Here is a 22,175-nt window from a genome sequence, read left to right on the forward strand (position 1 = left end):
TTCCTTCCATGGTGAGTGGGAAATGCAGAGAAAGGTAAGTTACCAGCAGTTCTTCATGTTACTTTAATCAACAGCTTCAAGAATTGGCAAAGGTAAGCCTCACAGGTTGTAAGAAAGGTCTATGCCAAAACAATACTGAAATACTTGCAATTCTTATAAAGAGTTTCAAAAGTCAGCAGTGTTGCCATGCAATTCTTGCAAAGTTATCTTAATTATTATTATGCCCGCAAACAAACAGAAATTTGCAGTAGCATGAAACTTGTATTATTTTAGGGTTTTTTTTAAGAGATCCCCTTCATCAAAATTATATTATACTTTACGGTGGTGCTCCAGCATTATGTTTTCTGAATAAGCAATTCCACTTTTCTCAACTATCATGGCATGAAAACAAGCTTACTTCTGTTGTTTTTACAGGAATATTTTAAAACATGAATTATTAGAATCAAAAGAAATAAAAACAGAAAGAAACAAACAAAAAAAAATCTAGCAATTCTTTTATGCCAAACTGCAGCTAGAAACAAATTTGAATTTTGATCCTGCAAACTTTTTTACCTGTACTCAGTTTGAGACCACTTAGTAGTCCTTTCAGTTTCAGTGGGTTTTTATGAAAACATAGATAAGCACTGCCAGGAATGGGACTTTAATCTGGTGCATCTTAAATCCTACAGAATGGACATGAAATGATCAGATTAAGGAAAAAAAAAACCAAACTTTTTATTTAATTGAGAGAATCTAAGGGTACTTTTACAACTCAAAATACCTGAAATAACTCTAAACAAGATGAGAAGCAGCACACACAAGCAATGAGATGCATCACAGAGCTGCTTTGAGTATCTTCAGCAGCCTACTCAGAGCCAGCCTGGATGCACCAAACAGCACTAGGTAGTGTAGAAGTATCTACTAAGAACAGGGCTTAGAGTCTAACGCAAAGTGTGTAACTGAGGTAGCGATATTACAAGCCCACCTAGGAATACCTCTTCCTTGTGGAATCCTTTCTAGGAGCAGCTTGGGTTTAGCACAAGGTACTGGGATGTTTTCACTAGTGCGAGACCGCTATTAAAAACCCACTCAGTTCAGAAATACCTCCTCACCCCATCCCCCAAATACTTTAAAAAAGCCTTATACTTATGCAGTCCAATGCAGATGTGGTGACTAGAAGTCCTACATGTGTAAGACTGAATGGCTAACAAAACGTGTAAACCACCACGACCACGATGTGTACTCAGTTCCGCTCCATCTTCAAAGGATGTCAAAGGTGGCAAATGTGGGAAGTCTTTTGGAATTTATAATGCTATGGAGCAGAGGCAGGTTCTGAACAGTCAACGTCTTTTGCAAACACTACTGAACAGCTACAATTTAATGACAATAAATTTCAGCCAGAGCAGGAGACTGTAAGCCACCAAATACCATACATTTTGGTTGTTTACTGAAAAAGTGGTAAAAGTTCCAACTGGGTTTGGGCTAGCAGGGAAGAGTACTAATTAATGATTGTCAGAATAATTTTGGAATGTAAACTAGGAAATTTCAGCTATTCTAATAAAAAAAAAAAAAAACACAACAAAACAACAGCTTTACATTTAGAATATAAATAATAACACATTAAGGGAACAATTAACCAAATTAAGATATGTCTGATGTAATACAGATTTATGATATAGGTGACTTTTAAAAAATGTCAGTATGTCTATAACAGGAAAAGAATTCTACCACTAATAATAAATCATATGTGAGAGTTACAGGAAGACTGAAACATCGGTGGATAAACATGATACGGTGTCTGACATGACAGGAAAAGGAAAAAAATATCATGCATACGGCATCCACGTAAACCCTTACAATGCAGCTGATACCATAGGTGAAGAAGACTGGGCTGCAATTTTGCACCAGGTAACGAAGCTAATGGCAGTCATAGGCATTCTATCTTGCTTTATTTCTTAAATATCAATAAATTGAAGTATGCATTTAAGGCAAAGTAATTTTCAGAAAAATATAGATGTTTGCAATACAGTAAGAACTCTTTTAATCAAATAAATGTTAAATGATTATTTTCAAAGGGTTGGTGTACTGAAGCTTTAACTAAAGAGGAAAACATCTGCACTTAGATAATCTGGAACAATCACATATTTTCTCAGTTAATTACTAAAGAGGATAGTTATTAGGTATCATTATCATCTTTCATTTCAATAGGGGAAAAAATACCTGTACTAATACAAACCTGCCTATAAATATCTGTAAGTATGGACTCATCTTATAAAATAAACAAGATAATTATCCTTCAAGAATAAAGACAGCAGAAATCAACATTCCCATAAAACGCATGACAGTTTGGAGTAGCTAAAATTACCCCCTTTAAAAGATATGAGTCCAATGATTTTCATGCTGCTTAGGAAACCAAATGACAGCTCCAAAGATGTTTTCACTAACATAGAATTTCAGATGTTATTTTTTACAGCAGTGCAGTTGTTTCCTTTTACTCACACAAATATTTTAAACAAATCTAAAAAATTCCATGAGTGAAATGAACTGCTTACCTTTGAGCCTCGCTCATTAAAAATAATTTCAACATCTAAGATTTTACCAAATTGCTGCAAAGAAATAGAAAAGTGACATGAAAATAAGATAACTTCAACAATTGTTTCGTATCTAATACAAATGTTTCTTTCAGAAAATGTGCACCACATAAAAAAAATAAAGTTAAAGAATATAAAGTCAAAGATAGCCAAGCACCAAATAACACACTGAAGAGAAGCCAGATCATTATTACAACTAAATCATACCTATCATTACACTTTTCACTGTCATTCCACATATGCACTTATGAACCTTAACTTCAGTGAAACCACCTGACAAAGAGGGAATCATCTTTAAACTGTGATCACAGTGAATCGAAAGTCCCAGTTTTCTTCTTTTATTTTATTTTGTCTTTGCACATAGCAGGTTACTTCCCTATGATCCATCCAGTCCCATCTGCCAACACCATTTTTTCATACGTAATATGCTACTGGGCTACTTTGCTTGGAGCGTAATAAACTTCTCTAACAAGACAGGATGAATGGCTGCACGAGCATTGCCACCCTCTGGTCATCCTTCCCGCTGAAGACCCTTTGGTTCAGAAGACTTCTTGCAGTTGCTCTGCAGAATAGGTAAAGGTGTTTGGTTACTTCAGCTTTACAGGAACAAGCTTAAACCAGCTGGTAGTTTTGTTGCTGGCTTCAAGGAAGTGAGGATTTCCCTCCACCCTTGCTGAGAAGGGATAACCATTACTCCCTAAGAAACTCTTGTCTCACTAGAGTATACTCTGGAAAATTAGAATGGATATTGACTTGTTGGGGATTTTTCCCTGCTCAGAATGGCACTTTTGGTATAATATTAGTAGTAACTGCTATTAGCCTCGACCTTAGAACTGCTCTCACAATCATCTAGGCATTGCTCACACACACAAAACGTGGCCACTTTGCTATCCCAAAGAAAAAGACTCCATTGGACTTCTCTTAGTAGACTGAGAATAAATGTTTGACTTGGGCAGTATTTAGTTAGAACGCTTTCTGACATGACACATTTTGTGATGTGACACTGTAACGTATCAGGGGCTCGCTTCTGTTATTTCGTGTGTCGTTAACATGCAGGATGGATCACTGTTAACACTGATAAATGACACAATGTATTAAATAAAAAGGCAGAAATTAGAAACAGGCAAATGAAGAGTAATCTAGCAAAAATCCAAGGAACTGCAGAAATGATCCTGTACTCCAGTCTTTTAGGATATAATAAACCATTACAGGCCAGAAAGGGCAGTATTCCTTTTCTAGCTTATTGAAGTGTTTCAACTTGGTTATGAAAAATCCACCATCAATTCTTATCCCTTGGTTTATTTTATGTTCTTGCATTCACGACCTACTTAATATTTTCACTGCAACTTTAGCCTATAAGCACACATTGACTTAATGTTTAAACAATCCTCCCGTGCTGTATTTATGTGCATGTAAAAAGTTCCTCTGCTGTATGTATAACACAGTCATGATGCAGTATTACCATACTTCATATTTCAACACACATTTGCAAAAATTTAATTTTTCTACCAACTCAGAAGCTAAACGTTTACTGTTACCAAGTCACTCTAAAGCAGGAAAACTCTAGCCATTCTCCAGCGTTAGTCTTCTGAGACCTAAGACTTAGAAATACTGAAATTTAGGCTTTATTCATCTGTAAATTACTACAATACCTGAAATAAGAGAGATCCTTTCATTTAAGGTACTTTTATTTCAAATAAAATCCATCTATTTTAGGTGGATTTTAAAATTTAAATAAATCTTCATGTTTTTCTTTAGGTGGTTAATTATTATGCTTTCTGCTATTTTGCTGTCGAGTCGTTAGGTGTACTTAGGGGAGGTTACTTATAACAACTCAGATACAACATAACAGTCACTCATTTTCCAATACTACACCAGCACTCTTTTTCCAGTGACTGCTTCCTTCATTGCATAGAAATAAATACTGCAAACCACAATGGCTTATCTCACATGCAAAGACATTAGAAGAACTTAAAAATCTGAAGCGAACATGAAAGCTGGAAAGAAGTATAGAGCCATGAAATACTTGGTGCTGCATTGTGTAACAAACTGTAACGCAGAAGAGAATTAAGTTTTCATGAGTCAGAAATAAGAAAGCAAGGGTAACAAAACTAGTTAAGAGTACTAACTAGGAAAAGCTGGGTTCTAACAGCTGATCAACTACTATTTCTAGCTTTTGTTTAGTGACACTTTAAGACAAACGTATTCTTGGAGCAGGGAAAAGACACCTCGTCTAACTTCTAACAGTTATCAGCCTAGAACTGATGGCACATACGTGTGAAATACAGCCAATGCACTTGAAGGTAGCTCAAATGGCCTGGGTAAAAGCAAAAATGATGAGACAGAAAAATACTGGCAAAAACTTTAGAAGCTTGCAGACCTACAATACCTGTGGGGATGGGTGAGGATTCCTACTCCTGGGCTTCCTGATTAGATTCAGCCCATGTCTTACTTCTATAGATTTGGGTTCCTTGCTCATGAGGTCAAGTATTGATGATTTTACATCACGCTGTCCAAAATCAATAAACACAGATCTAGAAATCCAGAAGTGTACAGCAGGAATATATATGCATTCAATATTTTAAGCCAATGTAGCTTTTTTGGAATGTAATACAAAACACAATACACAGAATACACCCAGCTGTATCACATACAGTGGAATCAGTGGAATTTCTTTTCCCAGTTGTGGCTGGAAAATCAGATGTTTGGTTAGAAATAAATGAAAACAGAATCTTTACTGAAAATGGTTAAACAGCCTAAATCACAATACTGCTGTCATGGTTGCCTATAATATAAAAAACCTATTGCACTGCAAATATGAAAAAGCATAAATAAAGTGTGAGTACTTACTCCAAACATTTGTCTAAGATCTGGATCCCGGAATCTGAATGGTATATTTGAGACGTGAAGCCGTTTTGGCTGCGATTTGTTTTCTGTATTTTCAGAAGATTGTGTCTGTTGCTGGCCATCGGTCTGTGCTGCATCATCTGTCTGCTAAAAGGGTAAAGCAAAATAAAGCACATTGTAAATATTTCTGCCATTTTCAATATAAAGTGGTGGGCTTCAATTCTCAGAAAAATGACTAAAAAGGAGGTCAAACTGTGCAAAGGTACTGAAGAACACCAGAAGTTGAAATACATGAAAATCAAACCAATTTCTGTATCTGTCTCAACAATATACATTTTCAGTGATATTTGTAAAATGTATTTGGAATAAACTGGAGAATAGGAAGATTATTGTTTGTTGATTTGCTTAGTTATTTTTAAATAATGAATAAATATGCCTCCCTAGATTGTAAAATTGTTGAAACCTCTTTAACTGCATCAGTGTTTGCCAATGGAAGAAACTGAACCTCCATGTCCAAACAGCAGCCTACTTGCAGAAGCAAGCTATACACCTTCGAACAAGATTAGTACTTTCATTTAGAAGCCACTGGGACTTCTACACAGGAGGCAGGTAACACATCACATCCTAGCTGCCATTTCATAAGCAGTGCTGATGGGCACTGGAGGGTCATTTTGTCTAGATAAATGGTCACCATTATGGAAAAGGCCTTGAGTTGTGAAAGGGAACAGAAGTATAATCAGCAGTGAAGGTTGTTCGACTTAAAGTGAGACCCAGAAACAAAGTTTCACATATTTTCTTTCTCACCAAAATTAAGATCATAGCATGGTATTTCTTACAGGGACATTGTTCTCTAGTTTTAAAATGATATTTTATAATTGAAGGACATCACTTTGTATTACGATGTGAGAAACAAGCAGAATCATAAACCCGTTGAGAGATTAGGAAAAAAAATAATGTCCTTCATCCCAAAAGCAAAAGTAACCAATGCTGGTCTTTCAGTATATTATAGCAATTTCTTATCTGTGCTCTTTATTTACATCATACAGTGCCTAAATAATCACTGTGTGCACAGCACACATTTACTAGAAAAAGATTTTGCATAGGTATGTAAAACCAGCATAGCAGTTGGGGGTTTTGGTGGGGTTTGTTTTGATTTGGTTTAGGGTTTTTTTGCACTGGTAGAAGGGATTTGCCAGAAAACAGGAAAGAAAATAGTTGAATAAAACAACAAGGACCATCTTATAACTGTTACTCTATTTTCTCTGCCCCTCCTCTTCCTTCCCACCATATTAATCTCCCAAGCATTCCTTTTTCTCTTGTGTTCTAATGTTACAGTTCAGCTTGTCTTTCTGAATTTTTTAATTAAAAAAAAAAATGAGGAAGTCTGCCATTTCCTGCTAGTATCACATTTCTTTTAAGAGACAATAGTTTAAGCAGAATAAAACTGGTTAAAAAAAATAAACCTTACCACACAGTTTCAATACCAATAAGGCTGTTAAGAAGGAAGCAAAACAACTCAAACTAAATACATCATTTACATCAGAGAAAACTACATAAAAATTTCACTCTAGCAAGTTATATTCAACTTCATCTTCCCCAGTAAATTCAAATTTAAAGTACAAACATGTAAAATTTCCCGCACTGCCCGTACTTTTGGGCTAAGAACACTTTACAGAGAGAGGTCCTTACATTTCTGCAGAAGCATCAGTTCATTGGTGGTGTCTGCATTTCATGGGATACGCTGATGCTCATACACAGCTACAAACTTCTGTGTGCACTAACAAATGATTTCAGGTGTTCCAAACAAACAGGGAACAACTCAAGTGTAAAACTAAAACTGAGTCACTGCCACTGCAGTGACAATATTCATCTGCTACTCCCTAAACTCATGGCAAGGGTCCCACAAACTAAATAGTTCATCTTTACAAATTTCTAGCAATTTAAATACTAAACAGGGTATATAGCTGATAAAAGACAAAGCCACATTCCATGCTATCTCTTGCTATCTAAAACCAACTCAGAACTTCAAAATTTAGATTTTAGGCAACTGTTCCATCCATAGACACCACAGAGATTACCTTCTACCTTCAGGCCTTAGAAGGAGAGGACTATGAAGGAGATATGGTGTATGAGAGCGGGTGGGGGATCAGGGGCTCACAACTCTCGAAATACAACACTCTGGAAGAATTTAAGGTCAATTAGATTAATCTGAAAAGAATTAGAGAATTCTGAAGGTGCTGTTTAGCTTCAGGAACAAAGGGTGCCCCAGGAAGAAATTATATAATCAGTTTACTGTATAAATGCAAATTGGAAAAAGTAATTTCTGTTCATTCTATTAATATAAATGATGAGAAACAAAGAGTAGGAAGGTTGAACTGTGCACTATTAGCATACCAAAACATCAGGAGCAACTTCTGTACCAAGAAGCTGAACAGAAACATTGCTAACAAAAAGCCAGTGAGATTTCTGAAGATGATGCTAAAATGAAGGAGCTACAAATTATGGGTGAAGTGGGTCCATCCAGGTACTGCTATTTTCTGGGCATTTATTTTTTATTTTGTAAATTTAAAGCTTCTGTGAATAAATTGGTAGTTTCAACAAAGAATGCCTCAGAGTTTTGGCTGTGAGGACTGAAAACCAGAAACTTCAGAAAGTCACTATCGTCGAAGATTCACACCTGCAAATGCCCTTAAAGAAGTCTGTGGCAGAATTAACACAACTAAACCATTTTAAATGTATTAAAAGGCTTGACAATATAACAGTTGCTTTACAAAGTGTATTATCATCCAGAAATCTACGGAAATGCATAGGAGATCTGGAGAAGGGTAAGTGCAAACTGAAATTCGTATGTGGAGCTTACACAAATTTCCAAGTAACACCAAGGAGGTAAAATACACATAGGACAGAAGACAGGCTGGATTTTGCAAAATCCCAGGAAGGAAAGTTTCAAAGCCCTGTGGACTCAAAGAGCTAGAATGCAATTTACCTTACACATACATAATACATTTCAAGAGAATATTTTCATTGCTAGAGGATCTAAAGACTGGTTTGATATTTCTTTAAAAATTAATTGAAGTCGGTGTAGGACATTAGCCTGGCTACATCCCTGCAGTCTTGTATGCAATCAGTGCAAGTCCTGATCTATTATGGGTTTGGTCTCTTTCAATACCCTCTCTTGACTCAATCAAGCAAAATAGTATGCTTTATGCAAAAGAAATAAATAAACAACCCCCTTAAGCCTTATTATTAAATAGAAATTACATAAAAGGGACTACAGTCTGTGTGTGTTTTCACATATGACCTAATTGTTTTGAGTACAAAGCTGTATCAGTTAACTTCACGTATCAAAAGTTCATGATTTTAACTTTGTGAAGAGATCAGAATTCATAAACCACCTATTCAACACATTTTACCACTGGATCTATCTGCTACCTGGTCATCCCACCTTTTCCTTATGCGTGTACTGGGTTTTTTCCCCCAGAAGTTGGCAATGTAAATTCACATACAACTTGTAATCCATTATAATCTTGTTTATGGAACTGCTTTTTAACCAGTGATTTTTCATGCTGTATTTGTGTAGTTTATTATTGCTATGTAAACATCTTGCATTTGATGTTTTTGAATACCATCTTATTTCTCCAGACAATACCTACAATTTATCAAGATTACTTTGAATTCTAATCCTGTCCTGCCATGTACTTGCGGTCCTTCCCAGCTTGGTACTGTTGCAAATTTAGTAAGTATACACTGTATTCCATCACTCAGATAATTAATGAAAGTACTGAGTCACCACAAATCCCTGCAGAACTCCTTTTAATAAATCTCATTTTGATAGCGAGCTGCTACTTAAACACAGTTTCCCATTTTTTACCCCGCCTTATTGTAGTTGCACGTTTACTGTATTTCCCAGCTTGCTTAAAAGCATGTCTTGTGTGAAAGTGCAAAAGCCTTACAAAAAGAAAAATGTAACATTCAGTACTTCTCCTTTGTCCACAAGGCCACTGCAGAAGTAAAAGAATGTATCTTTTTGACACATCCATGCTGATGGTTATTCTTCTTGTACTTCCAGGTGTTAAAACCAGCAGTGCATGCACACTTACCTCTTCCAGTATTTTCGCAGGACAAACTCTGATGCCAGAACACCCCTTTAGCCTGTATCACCAAAACTTCTCTCTCCCGCCTCTTTAAAAACCAGCATTGTGTCTGCTCTACTCCAGTTCGCTGGTACCTCTACTCATTCTCCACAAAGTAACAGACACTAATGGCTCCAAAATATTATCAGTTTAAACACCTTGAAATGGAGCTAAGTAGAAACAGTTAACTGAAAAAGCCAAACCGAACCAAAAAAGCACCACACCTAACTTACTTGAATGTTCTTTAATTCATTTATTCCCTCTTTGAGACTGACAGCTTTTTCTGACAGTTTGGAAATCACTGTAATAATCACCTGGCTGAGGCTGACTTCACAGTGAGGATCCATGCAAAGAGGAAAGGCTCTTTACCCTTCTTCCCAAGGCTGCATTTCATAGTCATGCTCAAAGATTCTCTCCAGCTTGGCATTAACTCTGTGTTTCTCCACTCCAGCTTGAATTGGCTCCAGAAGAACCTCGCTCCTGGCTACCTCCTGTACAGGCAGTCGCAGAACTGTCACCAGCACATTCCAGTAGCAAATCTCAATTGACAGTCAGGCTGCAGGAAGCACTAAATCACCTGAAATCCCTATTATTCACGAGTGCAGTACTGTACCTCCAGTTGCCTACTAAAGAGCACATCCATTGAATTTTACCAGCTGGGTGTCTATGATAATTTTCAGAACAAAGAGGTCTTTTTTCCTCTAATAGTTATCCAGAGGCTTTTAAGGGTCTCTCTCCTTCTACAATTGTGACCTTGAACAAGGCACCCCCTTAAATTACAAGGGAACAATTCCTTTCTTGTCTGCCCTTCCTAATCAAGATTTACGACTATTTTCAACAGCATATAGCTTTTGCAGGTATGAATTTTCAATAAAGTTTTGATTTTTGCTTTTTAAGGGCATTTTATGCCCTCCTATAGTGACATAATTGGTTACAACTGCATCACATGAGTACGCTGTGGCCCAGGGTGTGTGGACATAGTACAATATTTATTACAAGGCATCAATAAATACCCCAAAATAGACTGCTTTCATTTACAAAGCCTGATCTACAGAATTTCTGTGATACTGTGAGGTTCCTAAACATTTCTAGAACGCTATATCATGCTTTATAACTGTTAAAGCTATTTAAAAAAATCCAGTGTAATTTTTTTTCAAATAACTTTAAATAGTTCAATATTTACACTTATAATAAACGGTTCAAATAACTTTAAAAGAAGCAGTCTTTATTAACAGGTAAACCAAGAAGTAAAGCTACAAAAGCACTGGTAGAACAGACCCTTAGTGCTATAAGAAATCAATGGTAACGGCAGGTTCTCAGCACCCGTGAAAATTACTACAGATTGGCTTTTTTCCTATGCATGTCAGTCAGCACTGTATCAGGTTAGTTTGTAGCTCTGAGGTTTAAGATGTCATTTGTCATCTTCACTGAAAGGTCATTTCCACTGATTTGCTGCATGACTTTTTTTCTGGTTCCACTGAGAATGTATTTCTAATTTAAAAAACCTAATAAACAGTTACATATTTAGCAGATTATTGATGAGTATTGCCCAGAGGGAACCACAGGATGAAAACTCCGGCATCCCATTGACTATAAAATAACAGACAGTGCTACAAAATCTTATTTATGTAAAAAACATTTGCTATGGATATTTATTAATACACAATTGCACACAATTGCAAGTTTCCAGCACCATTTCATGTCATAAATGTTAAAATAAGTTGCTGAAACTTGAATCCTTTAACGACTGTTTATTGCATTTGCAGGCACTTCATACAGAATCGAGATGCTCAATTTTCCCTAGTAATTTCTAACTCAATCGATATATGTGCGCTAAACAAGTTTAATCTTGATGAAATTTAATTTAGGTATGGACAACATTCAGAGAAAATCATGTGAGGCATGTCTACATCTCTACCCAGAAATATGTCTTTGTATGTCAATTTTAATTTATCATTTCAGAGAATAATTTTTCCTCTCTATCTTAAGACCCTATGTCAAGCTATTACTATTCTTTGGTAGTTCTCTTTATAGTTTGCTTTTCTCTTGACCTTTGCCCAATCTTATTCAATACGTAGATATCTCCATTTTAATAAAAATTAATTTTTGTGTTATCTCATAAATATTGAAGAGAAACTATTTAACAGAAAAATCGATGATATATATCTAACCCCTCAGAGAAACAAACATCATGAAACCAACTCCTTAAGCTAGCCATTTTAAATTAAATAGATATGCTCAAAATATTGCCTAAGTATAGAATCACATTAATATTTATCACCGAAATTATCAAATCAGCTACCACAAGCGTGTGGAGGTGTAAATGATAATAACAAAGATTTAAAGAAAACTAGTACTAAAATGAGACGCCCTTGTATATGTTGTTCCATTACAATATCTGAAGTCATTCTCTGCCAGTTTGAAATATACTGAGGAAAAAGTGACCCAAAATAAAAGCCTTCACTAGTCTGATTCAGAAAACATTGTTAATGACGCTAATGAAAGTTACATCTGACATAAAACTTTCCTTTGAGTCTCAGCCATCTTCAATATTTACACATACTTGCTCTTCTCTCTCTCTCTCTCGGTAAATCAGCACCTAGGGCTGTCATACCTCTCTCCATTTCTGATCAAATCACACACACTGCTTTTGGGTTCCTATTCCACCACATATTTTCAATTATAAAATGTTAAAAATCTTAATATATGGTGGTCTTAAAACTTATAATGAAAGTTATAAATACATAATACAAAACAGAAGAGTGAATTCTCACATACACAGAAATGAATTGAGATGAACTTCCTTTATTCCAGTGAGCTACTGAAGGCTTATCTGGTAGAAAAAATTTAAATTGAAATCATTCTTATAGGTAAGCAAACTCAGATAAAAGAGGGTATTTTTAAAAATTGTTTTATAATTTCATATAAGATACTTTCAGTATAAATATAAGGTACACTCTTTAACCAAATCCATCACCAGGGCAGTTAAAATGAAATCTATTGTTTTGTAAAGAAATTCTTTATCAAAATACTAATTTTTTGTCTCCTTAACTCAGTTCTAGAAAGAGGAATCTTATATTCTTTAAAAGGACTTCACTCAAGTTCTTAAGGACTTCACACTTGTCATGGTTCAACCCCAGCTGGCAGCTAAGTATCATGCAGCCACTGGCTCATTCCCCCGTCCACCACAGCGGGATGGGAGGAGAATCAGGAAAAAGATAAAAGTCAAGGGTTGAAATTAGAACAATTTAATAATTGAAATAAAATTAATAATAACAACAACAACAATTGCAATGAAAAGGAGAGAAATCAATTCCAAAGAGATGGAAAAAACCCAAACAAGTGATGCACAATGCAGCTGCTCACCACCCGCTGACCGCTGACGCCCAGCTGGTGCCCGAGCAGCGATTGCCAGGGTACGGCCAACTCCCCCCACATTATATCCTCAGCATGACATTCTGTGGTCTGGAATATCCCTTTGGCCAGTTCAGATCAGCTGTCCCGGCTGTGTCCCCTCCCAGTTTCTTGTGCCCCTCCAGCCTGCTCACTGGCAGGGCCAGAGAAACTGAAAAGTCCTTGACTTAGTTTAAATATTACTTAGCAACAACTAAAAGCATCAGTGTGTTATCAACAGTGTTCTCATACTAAACCCAAATCACAACACTGCACCAGCTACTGGGAAGAAAATTAACTCTATCCCAGCCAAACCAGGACAACCCTGAAGTCAAATTCTTAAAATCAACTAAAACCACAATATATTTATTCTGGGCAGCCTAGCTTTTCCAGTACTGTCAATAATACCAATTCCTCTGTTTTCACTGAAAGGGAGTTAAATGCAATGAAAAATGTGGAGTTATGCTGCAAAGTTTTAAAAGTTTAGTGGTTAAAAACATTCCTTCTAATAACTGGCAAGAGGCATGCATGATTCTTAATAGAACCTGCAGTGATTATGCACATGCAGGTACCGGCCCGCGCTGTGCTCCTGAGGCACCTGTCAAGGAGGTATCTAGTCCCTTAAGAGCTGCTGCTCCTTCTGGGGCAAGTGAACCATAGAGTCTCAGATCATTCCACCTCAGACAAAGAACACGTGATCCAGTGTGCTGCCTCAGGATCAACCTGCATTACACAGTTCTGGTATCAGAAGAAACTACCATAGTTTACCAAAGAGTTATATGTTAACTGAAAAGAACCATTTTGTAAAACATTTTTGAAAAGAACCATTTTGTAAAACATTTTGACTTTTTTTTTCATTTCCCTTTCTAGCTTTTTCCGAGGAATTTTAAAAATTTATAGATGTGAAGAAAACTGCTAAACAAGATGCTGTTCTGGATAAAATAAATTTTAAAATTTCCTATTTGGAGAAAATATTATCTCCCCCACTTTTTTCTTAAGACCTTACTGATCCAAATTTGCAATATATTTCACCCAGAAATACATTCTTTAGGAAAGGGGGGGGGGGGGGGGGGGGGGGGAAGGTATCCTTTGAAGCTTTCATCCAGCTCTAATACAAAGCCATTTCCCCAGGTTACTCCTCCCATCCTTAGTACTTGTGACAAAGGCACTGCATGCAGTAAAACAGAATGGTCAGTGAACCTGAAACCAGAGAGGGCCTTGTGTACTCTGTTTGGGCAGAAAAAACAATTCCATTCTCCTTCCCAGCAAACACCGATTTTCTGTATCCTTTTCCTTCTATTGTTGAAGACAGTCAGACCTATAATGTTTCTTACACTGAAATGGTGAGTGTTAGAGTTCCCCTCCGTTCTTTTTCCTTGACTAATCTCTTCCATTTTCCACAAAACAATGGCGGTGTAGACAAAATCTTTCACCATCAAACCCTGTTTTAAAAGGTAATGAAATGCTGCCACAGAATAGCTGTTTGCATGCCACTACAAAAGAACCCTGCCCTCAGTCTCAGCTTTTAAAAAGTAAATGGAGCAAAGGGTCGGAATGCCTAAAATTGAACTAAACCTGTTATCTCTTCCTGGACAAACTAGAAACACCTTGTATTCGTATAACTTGAAAAAGCTTTACCAAGTCCTGATCATTCTTCTATAATCTGTAAAGAAATACAAAATGGTTGTGTGTTTTTTAAACCCACACCAAGTCTAGAGGAAGAACAGCCTAATACTAGTAGGAATAACCTGTAAAATACTTACAGGAAGAAAAGAAATAGAAGAAAAGCAATAGATTATTTTTAAAAATATACTCAGCAGCAAACTTAGGTGCTTCGCTGAGTTTCTTATGTATACATACCCACGTAAGGGTAAAGCTCTTTAGAAATTTAATTTTTTATTTTTTTAAAAACAGCTCATTTAAAAACCATATATCTATATGCCTAAAACAGCACCTGTTTTTTTCCAGCTGCACCAATCAAGTTATTTCTCAGAGAGAAAGAGCTTGCGAATGTCTTCTAGGCATTATTTGATTAAGTTGACAATATTATGTGAGCAATGGTTGAGTACCCACTGTGCTGTACTTTTGACCAAATTGATTTGTGTAATGAACACTTGCTCTGTCTCTTCTCTAGCCTGAATAGGGCTCTTGATTTAACCAGTGGTGCTGGAAGCCAAGTGAATTTACAGCCCCCACAGTCATTCTCTCTCAATCTGGAGAGAATAGCAGCAGCAGTACATGAGCAAGCATAATTCAATACATTGTGCTATAAGCGCAGAAAATAATATCAGAGAGCTCTGCAATATACCTGTTTGATTTGATTTGTAAACCTGATAAAAAAAGCAATCGAGAAAAGTTCAGCAGAAAAAATATATATGCGTCCTGAGCAAAAATATAACCATACTGAATGTGTACAAAGAACTGAAAAAATCATGCATGGTAAATCAACTTCATACTTTCCTTGGATAACATTGCACATTTTCCATTTAAAAAGGATCTAGATTCTGAAAAGTTACCTTCCCATTAAAAAGAGAGAATAATTTAAAACTGAGTTTGGGGCTTTCTGAAAATACTGTTTATCAAACATACCATGAACAGCATACCGACAAACGCAATGGGCTTGTACCACTCCTGTTTTCTTAAGTAGATTGTCTGACTAATTAATCATACTTGTTTTGGTAAATTTATTTCTGAGACATCCCAGCTCTGCAATGTGCCTCCCAGAAGCATAAGAACATAGAGGAAAAGGAGTTATCTACGCAGATACATCTGTTTGTACTTAAAAGTTTACACAAAGGTGTTCACATGGAAAAAAAATATCGCTGTGCTTTTTTACAGCTGTGATAAACATTACCACAAGTATCAGTGAATTTTCTTCTTTTCTTGTCAACTGCATCTTTTATCCTTTTCTCATGAGTGGAGATCAATAGTAAAGTCTCATTGCCTTCAGAATATTACAATGTGATATTATTTTTTCAAATCTGTGCTAAAGATAAAAATATTCTAAGTATCTCATACTGGAAGGCATGCAGCTCATGCCACATCAATTTATCCCCTTAAGAATCCATTTCTGAAGACAATGTGCACTGTTCTTTGTTCTGATTTAGTGCAAAATGCACATAGATGTGGGACTTGCCATTATGCACAAAGGAATGTAATAGTATAATCATGACTGCATTTGATAATGTTGCTAAATTTCCAGTGCAACTGTGAGGATTTCATACTGTAGGAATGCTTGGTTTCAGTGACACTTAAACACTGCATGGGAAACACTGGCTCTCTTGATTTCAGTTGTAGAAGCCCCTTCTATTTCAGCTGGGTCAGAACTTCACCCTAACACTATATCCACTTGATAAAATAATTTCACTGTTCCCAACAATTTATTTTGTTTTTCCAGATTACAAAAGGTGTAACGTTCCTGTTTTCATATCCTTTACAAAACCATTTTACTATCCAAAGCCCCAAATGAAAACAAACTAAAGCAATTGCTTTGTCACCATATCATGTGACAGTTCTGAAAAGAAACCTACAGAGCAGCCAAGTCCTGTTCTGCAAGGCCACCCTGTCCCCCCTCTAAAGAACCGAGCTACCACACTGGCTACTGCCCAGGCTATCAGTGTGTAACAGCAGTCTGCCCCTTCCATTTCAAAAAAGTACATTAGATGTTCAATTCTGCCTTTTATTACTAAAATACACCTTTCAAAGTTGAGACAAAATGTGAGACACTGACACTTAGCTTGCAAGCTGTATGGTATTTTGGTAACCCAAGTGACAAAGCTGGACAGCCCAGCAAGCCTGATTGTTTTGTACAGGAAGAACAGATTTATTCATAATATCCTGCTTCACAAGAAAACAATTGCTTCATGTAGAATGGCGTTTAGAAACAAAGGCAAAAAATAGTGGTTGCTCTTCTGTACAAGCTCATCCAAAATTCTATCAACCTAATGAAAGTATTCACCTTAAGTGAATTTCGTTTCAAAGTAGTTCACCTCTCTTTCCTCCCACAAAGGACCAGAATAGCCTCTACACAAGTCCAGTTCCACATCTCATACTACACTCAATATCTGAGTTCTTTAATTAATGTCTGAGTAATGGACTGACAACAAAGCTTTATCGGAGCAGTAAGAAGATGATCAACGATGTGCCTGTACGGCAACTCACCTAATCACCGACAGCAAACACTGGCTCATAAGTGATGCCATGGCTTGGGTGGGCTGCCAGGGACATGTGTTGTCCAGGTTCACCTGGCAGCAGCAGCCCCTCGTGGAAATGCCTTTTGAAGGGGGCAAGAGTCATGCTGCCCTTGGCTCCACCAGCAGCAGTGAGATTTGAGCCATACCCTACGTCAGGGGTCCTCAAACTACAGCCCGCAGGCCGGATACAGCGCCCAGGTTCCTCAATCTGGCCCCCAGTATTTACAGACCCCCCCGCCCTGCCAGGGGTTGGGGGGGAAACCGAGCAGCCGCAGATGGCCTCCTGCCACTTCATCCACGCGCCGTCCCCTGTTTAAAAAGTTTGAGGACCCCTGCCCTACGTGAACAGGGTGGCAGCACCCTGCCGGCACTGCGGCTGCCTGCCACCTCCCCTCTGGAATATTTTATGTTAGAGGTCCTTGATCAGTTGGATGAAGACAATTCACCACCTGGAAGACAATGTAAGGAGGTTGACTCTGACTGGGACATTTGTTTTCGATATACTGTGACACACAAGCATAGCCCAGTAGAATCTCTTAATTCAATTACAGACAAATGAAAAAGAAACTGAATAATTTCATTCTTTTCTTTGGCAATTTTTACGGTTCCTGCTATTGAATATGCTTTGGGGCTTCAGTGTACCAGGTATTGTTCCAGGTTGAAGACTTTAAAGCAGTACTGATTATTTCTTTCATTTCTAGATGGATGCATTCTGGATGCTGATACCACAGGCTACGTGAAACTACTGCTATTACTGTGATAGCTTATGCATTGAAAGCTAGCAGCCTGTATAAGAGATCATTAATTTTGAGGACAGATAGGAGCAATAAGATAGGTTTCTTAAGCTTCTGGTACTTCAGGGCAACCAAAGAGTTATTAATTACTTGGCTACATTAATTATTTCCCCAATCTATCTTCTTTAACAATATGGAATATAGTCCTTACATAGTGCTTTACATTGCCATTGCTGGCTCATCATTTTTTTTCTAAAATAGTCAGCAGGATATCACAGAATATTATATCTATCATGTTTGGAGTGAAAACACCAGAAACCATAAATGTTTTGGATTCTAAATGTGTTGTCTAAAAACACTAGGCAAAATTTCCATATATAAAAAGCAGATATGATTTTTAAAAGAATATTCATAAAAGGTTTTAATAGCAGTTGCCAAGTTCAGTTAAGGACATCCAACTGACATCAGCATATCAATAGCTTGAAATGGGAGAAGGATTATAGTAGGTTGCCTTAATACATTATTTATTGTTTGTATCGATTCAATAACTATTTGTGACCGCCTACTGATCCCATCCATGAATATCACAACAACAAAAATTAACTAAAGCATTCTCTAATTAGCTGCACCCTGGCTCCATTAGCCAAGAAGGAAATGCTCATTCTTGGAAGTTCATTCTACATCTACAAAAACTGGATTACTGTGATATTTTCACAAGATATTTTAAAAATGAATTCTTTGGGTATATTCTTAAAAAAAAAATAATCAAGCGGATACACTAGGAAACATTTTACTGGTCAAAGGACAAAGACGTTAATTTAATCCAAATGAAATATCATAAGCAGTGACACATAGACAAAAACAAATATTCAACCAATTCTGTTATTCCTCTTTCATCTGTTAGTCAGAAGACTTATTTCTGATGTAATTCTTGTTGCTTTTAAAATGGACTTCAATACCAGAAACAGTGTTTAAAAATAATTTTGTTTCAATATTTGAAAGACACATGTAAAATCCAGACAGGCAACAAATAAAAACATACCAAAAAATACTATGAAAATAAATACAGAAATCTTAATTAGAGTTGATTAAGGGTTTTTTATCATTTGAATGGGAAGTCTAGCTTCACATTTTACAAGCCTGTTTGATGAAGCCATCAAAGTATTACGAGAACAAAAAGTTATCAGTATCCTCATAGCTAAAAATGACTTGCTCATGTCAATTTTGCCCAGAAATTACTCAACACATTTACATCCTAAATTCATCTGTTATTTCTCTCATGATGGGGCTTGTTTCTTCTTGTGTGCCTAAACAGAAACATATAAATTCTAAGGATGTGGTTTCACAATCAGCTGAAGCTTCAACAACACACCTGACACACAGCCCTGCCTTTCATGCCAGCTTGGGACCTGGGTTCCTCACACTCTGCCCCGTGGTCACTCCAGTGCTTGTAGATGAACGTTGGCTCGGACCCACTGAGCTACTGGAAATTCACACATCTTGAAATGAGTCTGCGAGCCGATCCAATTCACAGCTTAAAAAAGGGACAGAAATATGTAGAGGATGTTGGGTAAGAGAAAGCTGGAGGACAGGCCTATTCCTTTCTATGGTAGCACAGTCTTAGGTCACCTTAAGTCAGTTTAGAAAATGTCACTTACCCCAATCACAGAGAAAGGCTTCAGGGATTACAGAATTACACAGATGAATTATGTAAAATAGGAATTGAAATGCTTCCTTTGAAAGTATTAATGGGGAATGGGTATCATATGTTCCAGATTACCAAAAATACAGATCTGCCATCTAAAAATTTTGTACAAGTAAGAGTTACAGTGAAGAGAGTTAAAATAGATGAAGAAATATAGAAGTGTTTTGTAAAGCTTACAGGTAAATATGCCCAATAGCTATGATAGTTCTGAAACACCTTCTTCTAAGTTACACTTTGAAAGGCAAACACATACTGGCAATAAATCAGGACACAATGCTCTTGAGACCAAGGCTTTCTGACAGATGCAAAGCTTTTGGCAATAATTTGGTTACTGGAAAACCATTCATTCTCCCTGAATAACTTCTATCCAACTCAGCTTTTACCTTAATACGTGAAGAAACTATTTACAAAACAGCGTAACTCAATACACAGGAAGGCAACTGTACTTTTACCTGTGGCCCTTCATTAATGCACAGGCATCGCTGATGGAACAGGATTCTTTTCTTAAATGTTCAAATTAGCTTAAAAGTTCTTCTTCTAAGTATTATCCATCATAAGTCAACATTATAAAAGGCTGCAAAGCTGCAATAAAGTTTATTGAATTTTTGTTCTGGCAACACGTTCTATCTGGACAATAATAGCTTTTGAAGTCTGCGACTACCTTGTATAATGCTGTGACATTTAACGATATTTGTAAAAATGAAAAATCATTAATGAAATACTATACTACACAGCTTCAAAGGATATTACTTTCTTTAAAACAAAGGCAAGAAGTGTCTTTAGATGGAACATTTGCAGGTCTGGCTATGAAAACTTGTTTAGAAAGCAGTGCTTACTCTCAGCTGGAATCAACGTACGCCAGTTTCTGGAATTCCTCCCTGAACTAGACTTATGTCATGCATGTAAAGTCCCTTTTTGTAAGAGTTGTGTTGACATAACCAACTGCTGAGTGAACTTGTGAGAGCAGAGCTTCACGCTGAGAGAGAATGGTTGATTGCTACGGTGCAAGCTCATGAAAAGAAAGAAAATGTGACAGCATGATAAAAGGTTTTTCATTGTTTGACCCCTCACCTATTCCTGAATTCCTGCTGTGACTTTCCATTTGCTCACTTGCATGTCTTAGCCCAAGAAGTCAATTCTTGAACCCTCTAAAACACAGAAGAATTTGAGGGTTTTCCGTGTCACAAAAAAACCCACTTTCTAAATCACATTGCTCTTTTTATACCGAGGTACACAACAACCTAACAAACAGCAGTTCAGCTTCTATGCAGGACTGTAATTTTTCAAACTTAGATTACTGCCATTCCATGAAAAAATAGATGCATTTATTTTTCTTACTGGTTATGTTTGGTACTTTCCTATCTTAGGACATTGCAACCAAATGCAAACAGCATCTCAAAGGCAATACAATGCTTTGAATGGAAAAGCATGCCTTTGCCTGCTGTTCTCTGATGTTATCCTTTCTATAACACACTAGGTGCACTTTCGCTGTCAATGGAACGTGCCCCAGGGTTTCTTCTTCATCCGTCTCTTCAAGCTCATCCAACACCCTTCTTTCATTAATGTGAAAGACAATTTCAAGTTTTAGAAAATATCCCTTCTTCCTTCCCTTCTGCCACTTAAAAAAACCCAACCAAACAAAAAAAAACCACACCCAAAACCAAAACAACCCAGAAAAATCCAAAGAGTGCTGGATGGTTTAACAAATCTTTAAAAGGTTTAAATTACCAATTCAAATCTAGATGTTAATGTTAATCTTATGGTGAATTCTGCCTCACCATATGAATTCTGCTTGTTACAGAGCATCACCCATGCAGCTTTTACGGCAGAATTGGGCAACAACTTTGATTACTGGTATCAAGTTTAAGGAAACATCTATTGAAGAAGCGCAATCAGAACTGAGATCTCCTTGAAAATAGGTTTTACTTTCCTGGAAAAGTTCTCAGGAAGAAGGGAAAAATAAACATTCTCTAATAGCAACCCTTGAACATTGAGAGTTTAAAGCTATTCACCATCTTTCCCTACTTCTCCCAGTGAGCTTGCCAACAGACTTCTTTCCTTGTTCATCCTCAACCACAGCAACCGGAATTCCTCAGACAAGATACACCTATTTTCATCTAGTATCTGTACAGAGAAACCATTAGCCATTAGTCTCAAACAGTTTTGCTATCTGTGGTTCACTTCAGGAATCAGCACGGAATGGTACAGCCAGGCTCCCTCAGCCGCTACTACAGTTTTATTTTTGAACCTTCAGAAATGGGACTCAATCTAACAGTGGTGTCTACAGGTGAAGCAAAGCCGAGCGGGGTGACTGATACACCAGAGGGCTGTGCTGCCATGCAGAGGGGCCTCAATGGGTCAAGTTCAGCCGAGGGGAGCGCCGAGTCCTACACCTGGGGAGGAACAACCCCATGCAGAGGGGAGCGACTGGCTGAAAAGCAGCTTTGCAAAAAGACACATGAGTCCTGAAAGACAAATGGAATATGAGTCGGCAACATGCGACGGATGGTGGTACCTGACAAACAAGGAGAGAATGAGAGAGCTGGGACTGCTCAGCCTGGAGAAGAGAAGACTCTAGGGGGTCTTATCAATGTGCATAA

General features: G+C 37.1%; 1 protein-coding gene across 25 annotated transcripts in view; it reads right to left on the reverse strand.

The window, feature by feature from the left end:
- The window catches only part of RBFOX1 (RNA binding fox-1 homolog 1), a 916,301-nt gene that overhangs the window by 95,820 nt on the left and 798,306 nt on the right, over positions 1 to 22,175 (reverse strand). For 24 of the 25 annotated variants that reach the window (XM_040592428.1, XM_040592416.1, XM_040592421.1 and 21 more), the window contains 2 exons: positions 5,421 to 5,564; positions 2,532 to 2,585 (listed from right to left, as the gene is read on the reverse strand). In XM_040592428.1, coding sequence (XP_040448362.1) covers positions 2,532 to 2,585; positions 5,421 to 5,564 — 198 coding nt within the window. The remainder of the gene's footprint in view (positions 1 to 2,531; positions 2,586 to 5,420; positions 5,565 to 22,175) is intronic. The other variant, XM_040592408.1, reaches the window with a different exon arrangement.

Source organism: Falco naumanni, chromosome 4 (assembly GCF_017639655.2).
Source record: "Falco naumanni isolate bFalNau1 chromosome 4, bFalNau1.pat, whole genome shotgun sequence".
NCBI classification, from domain to species: domain Eukaryota; kingdom Metazoa; phylum Chordata; class Aves; order Falconiformes; family Falconidae; genus Falco; species Falco naumanni.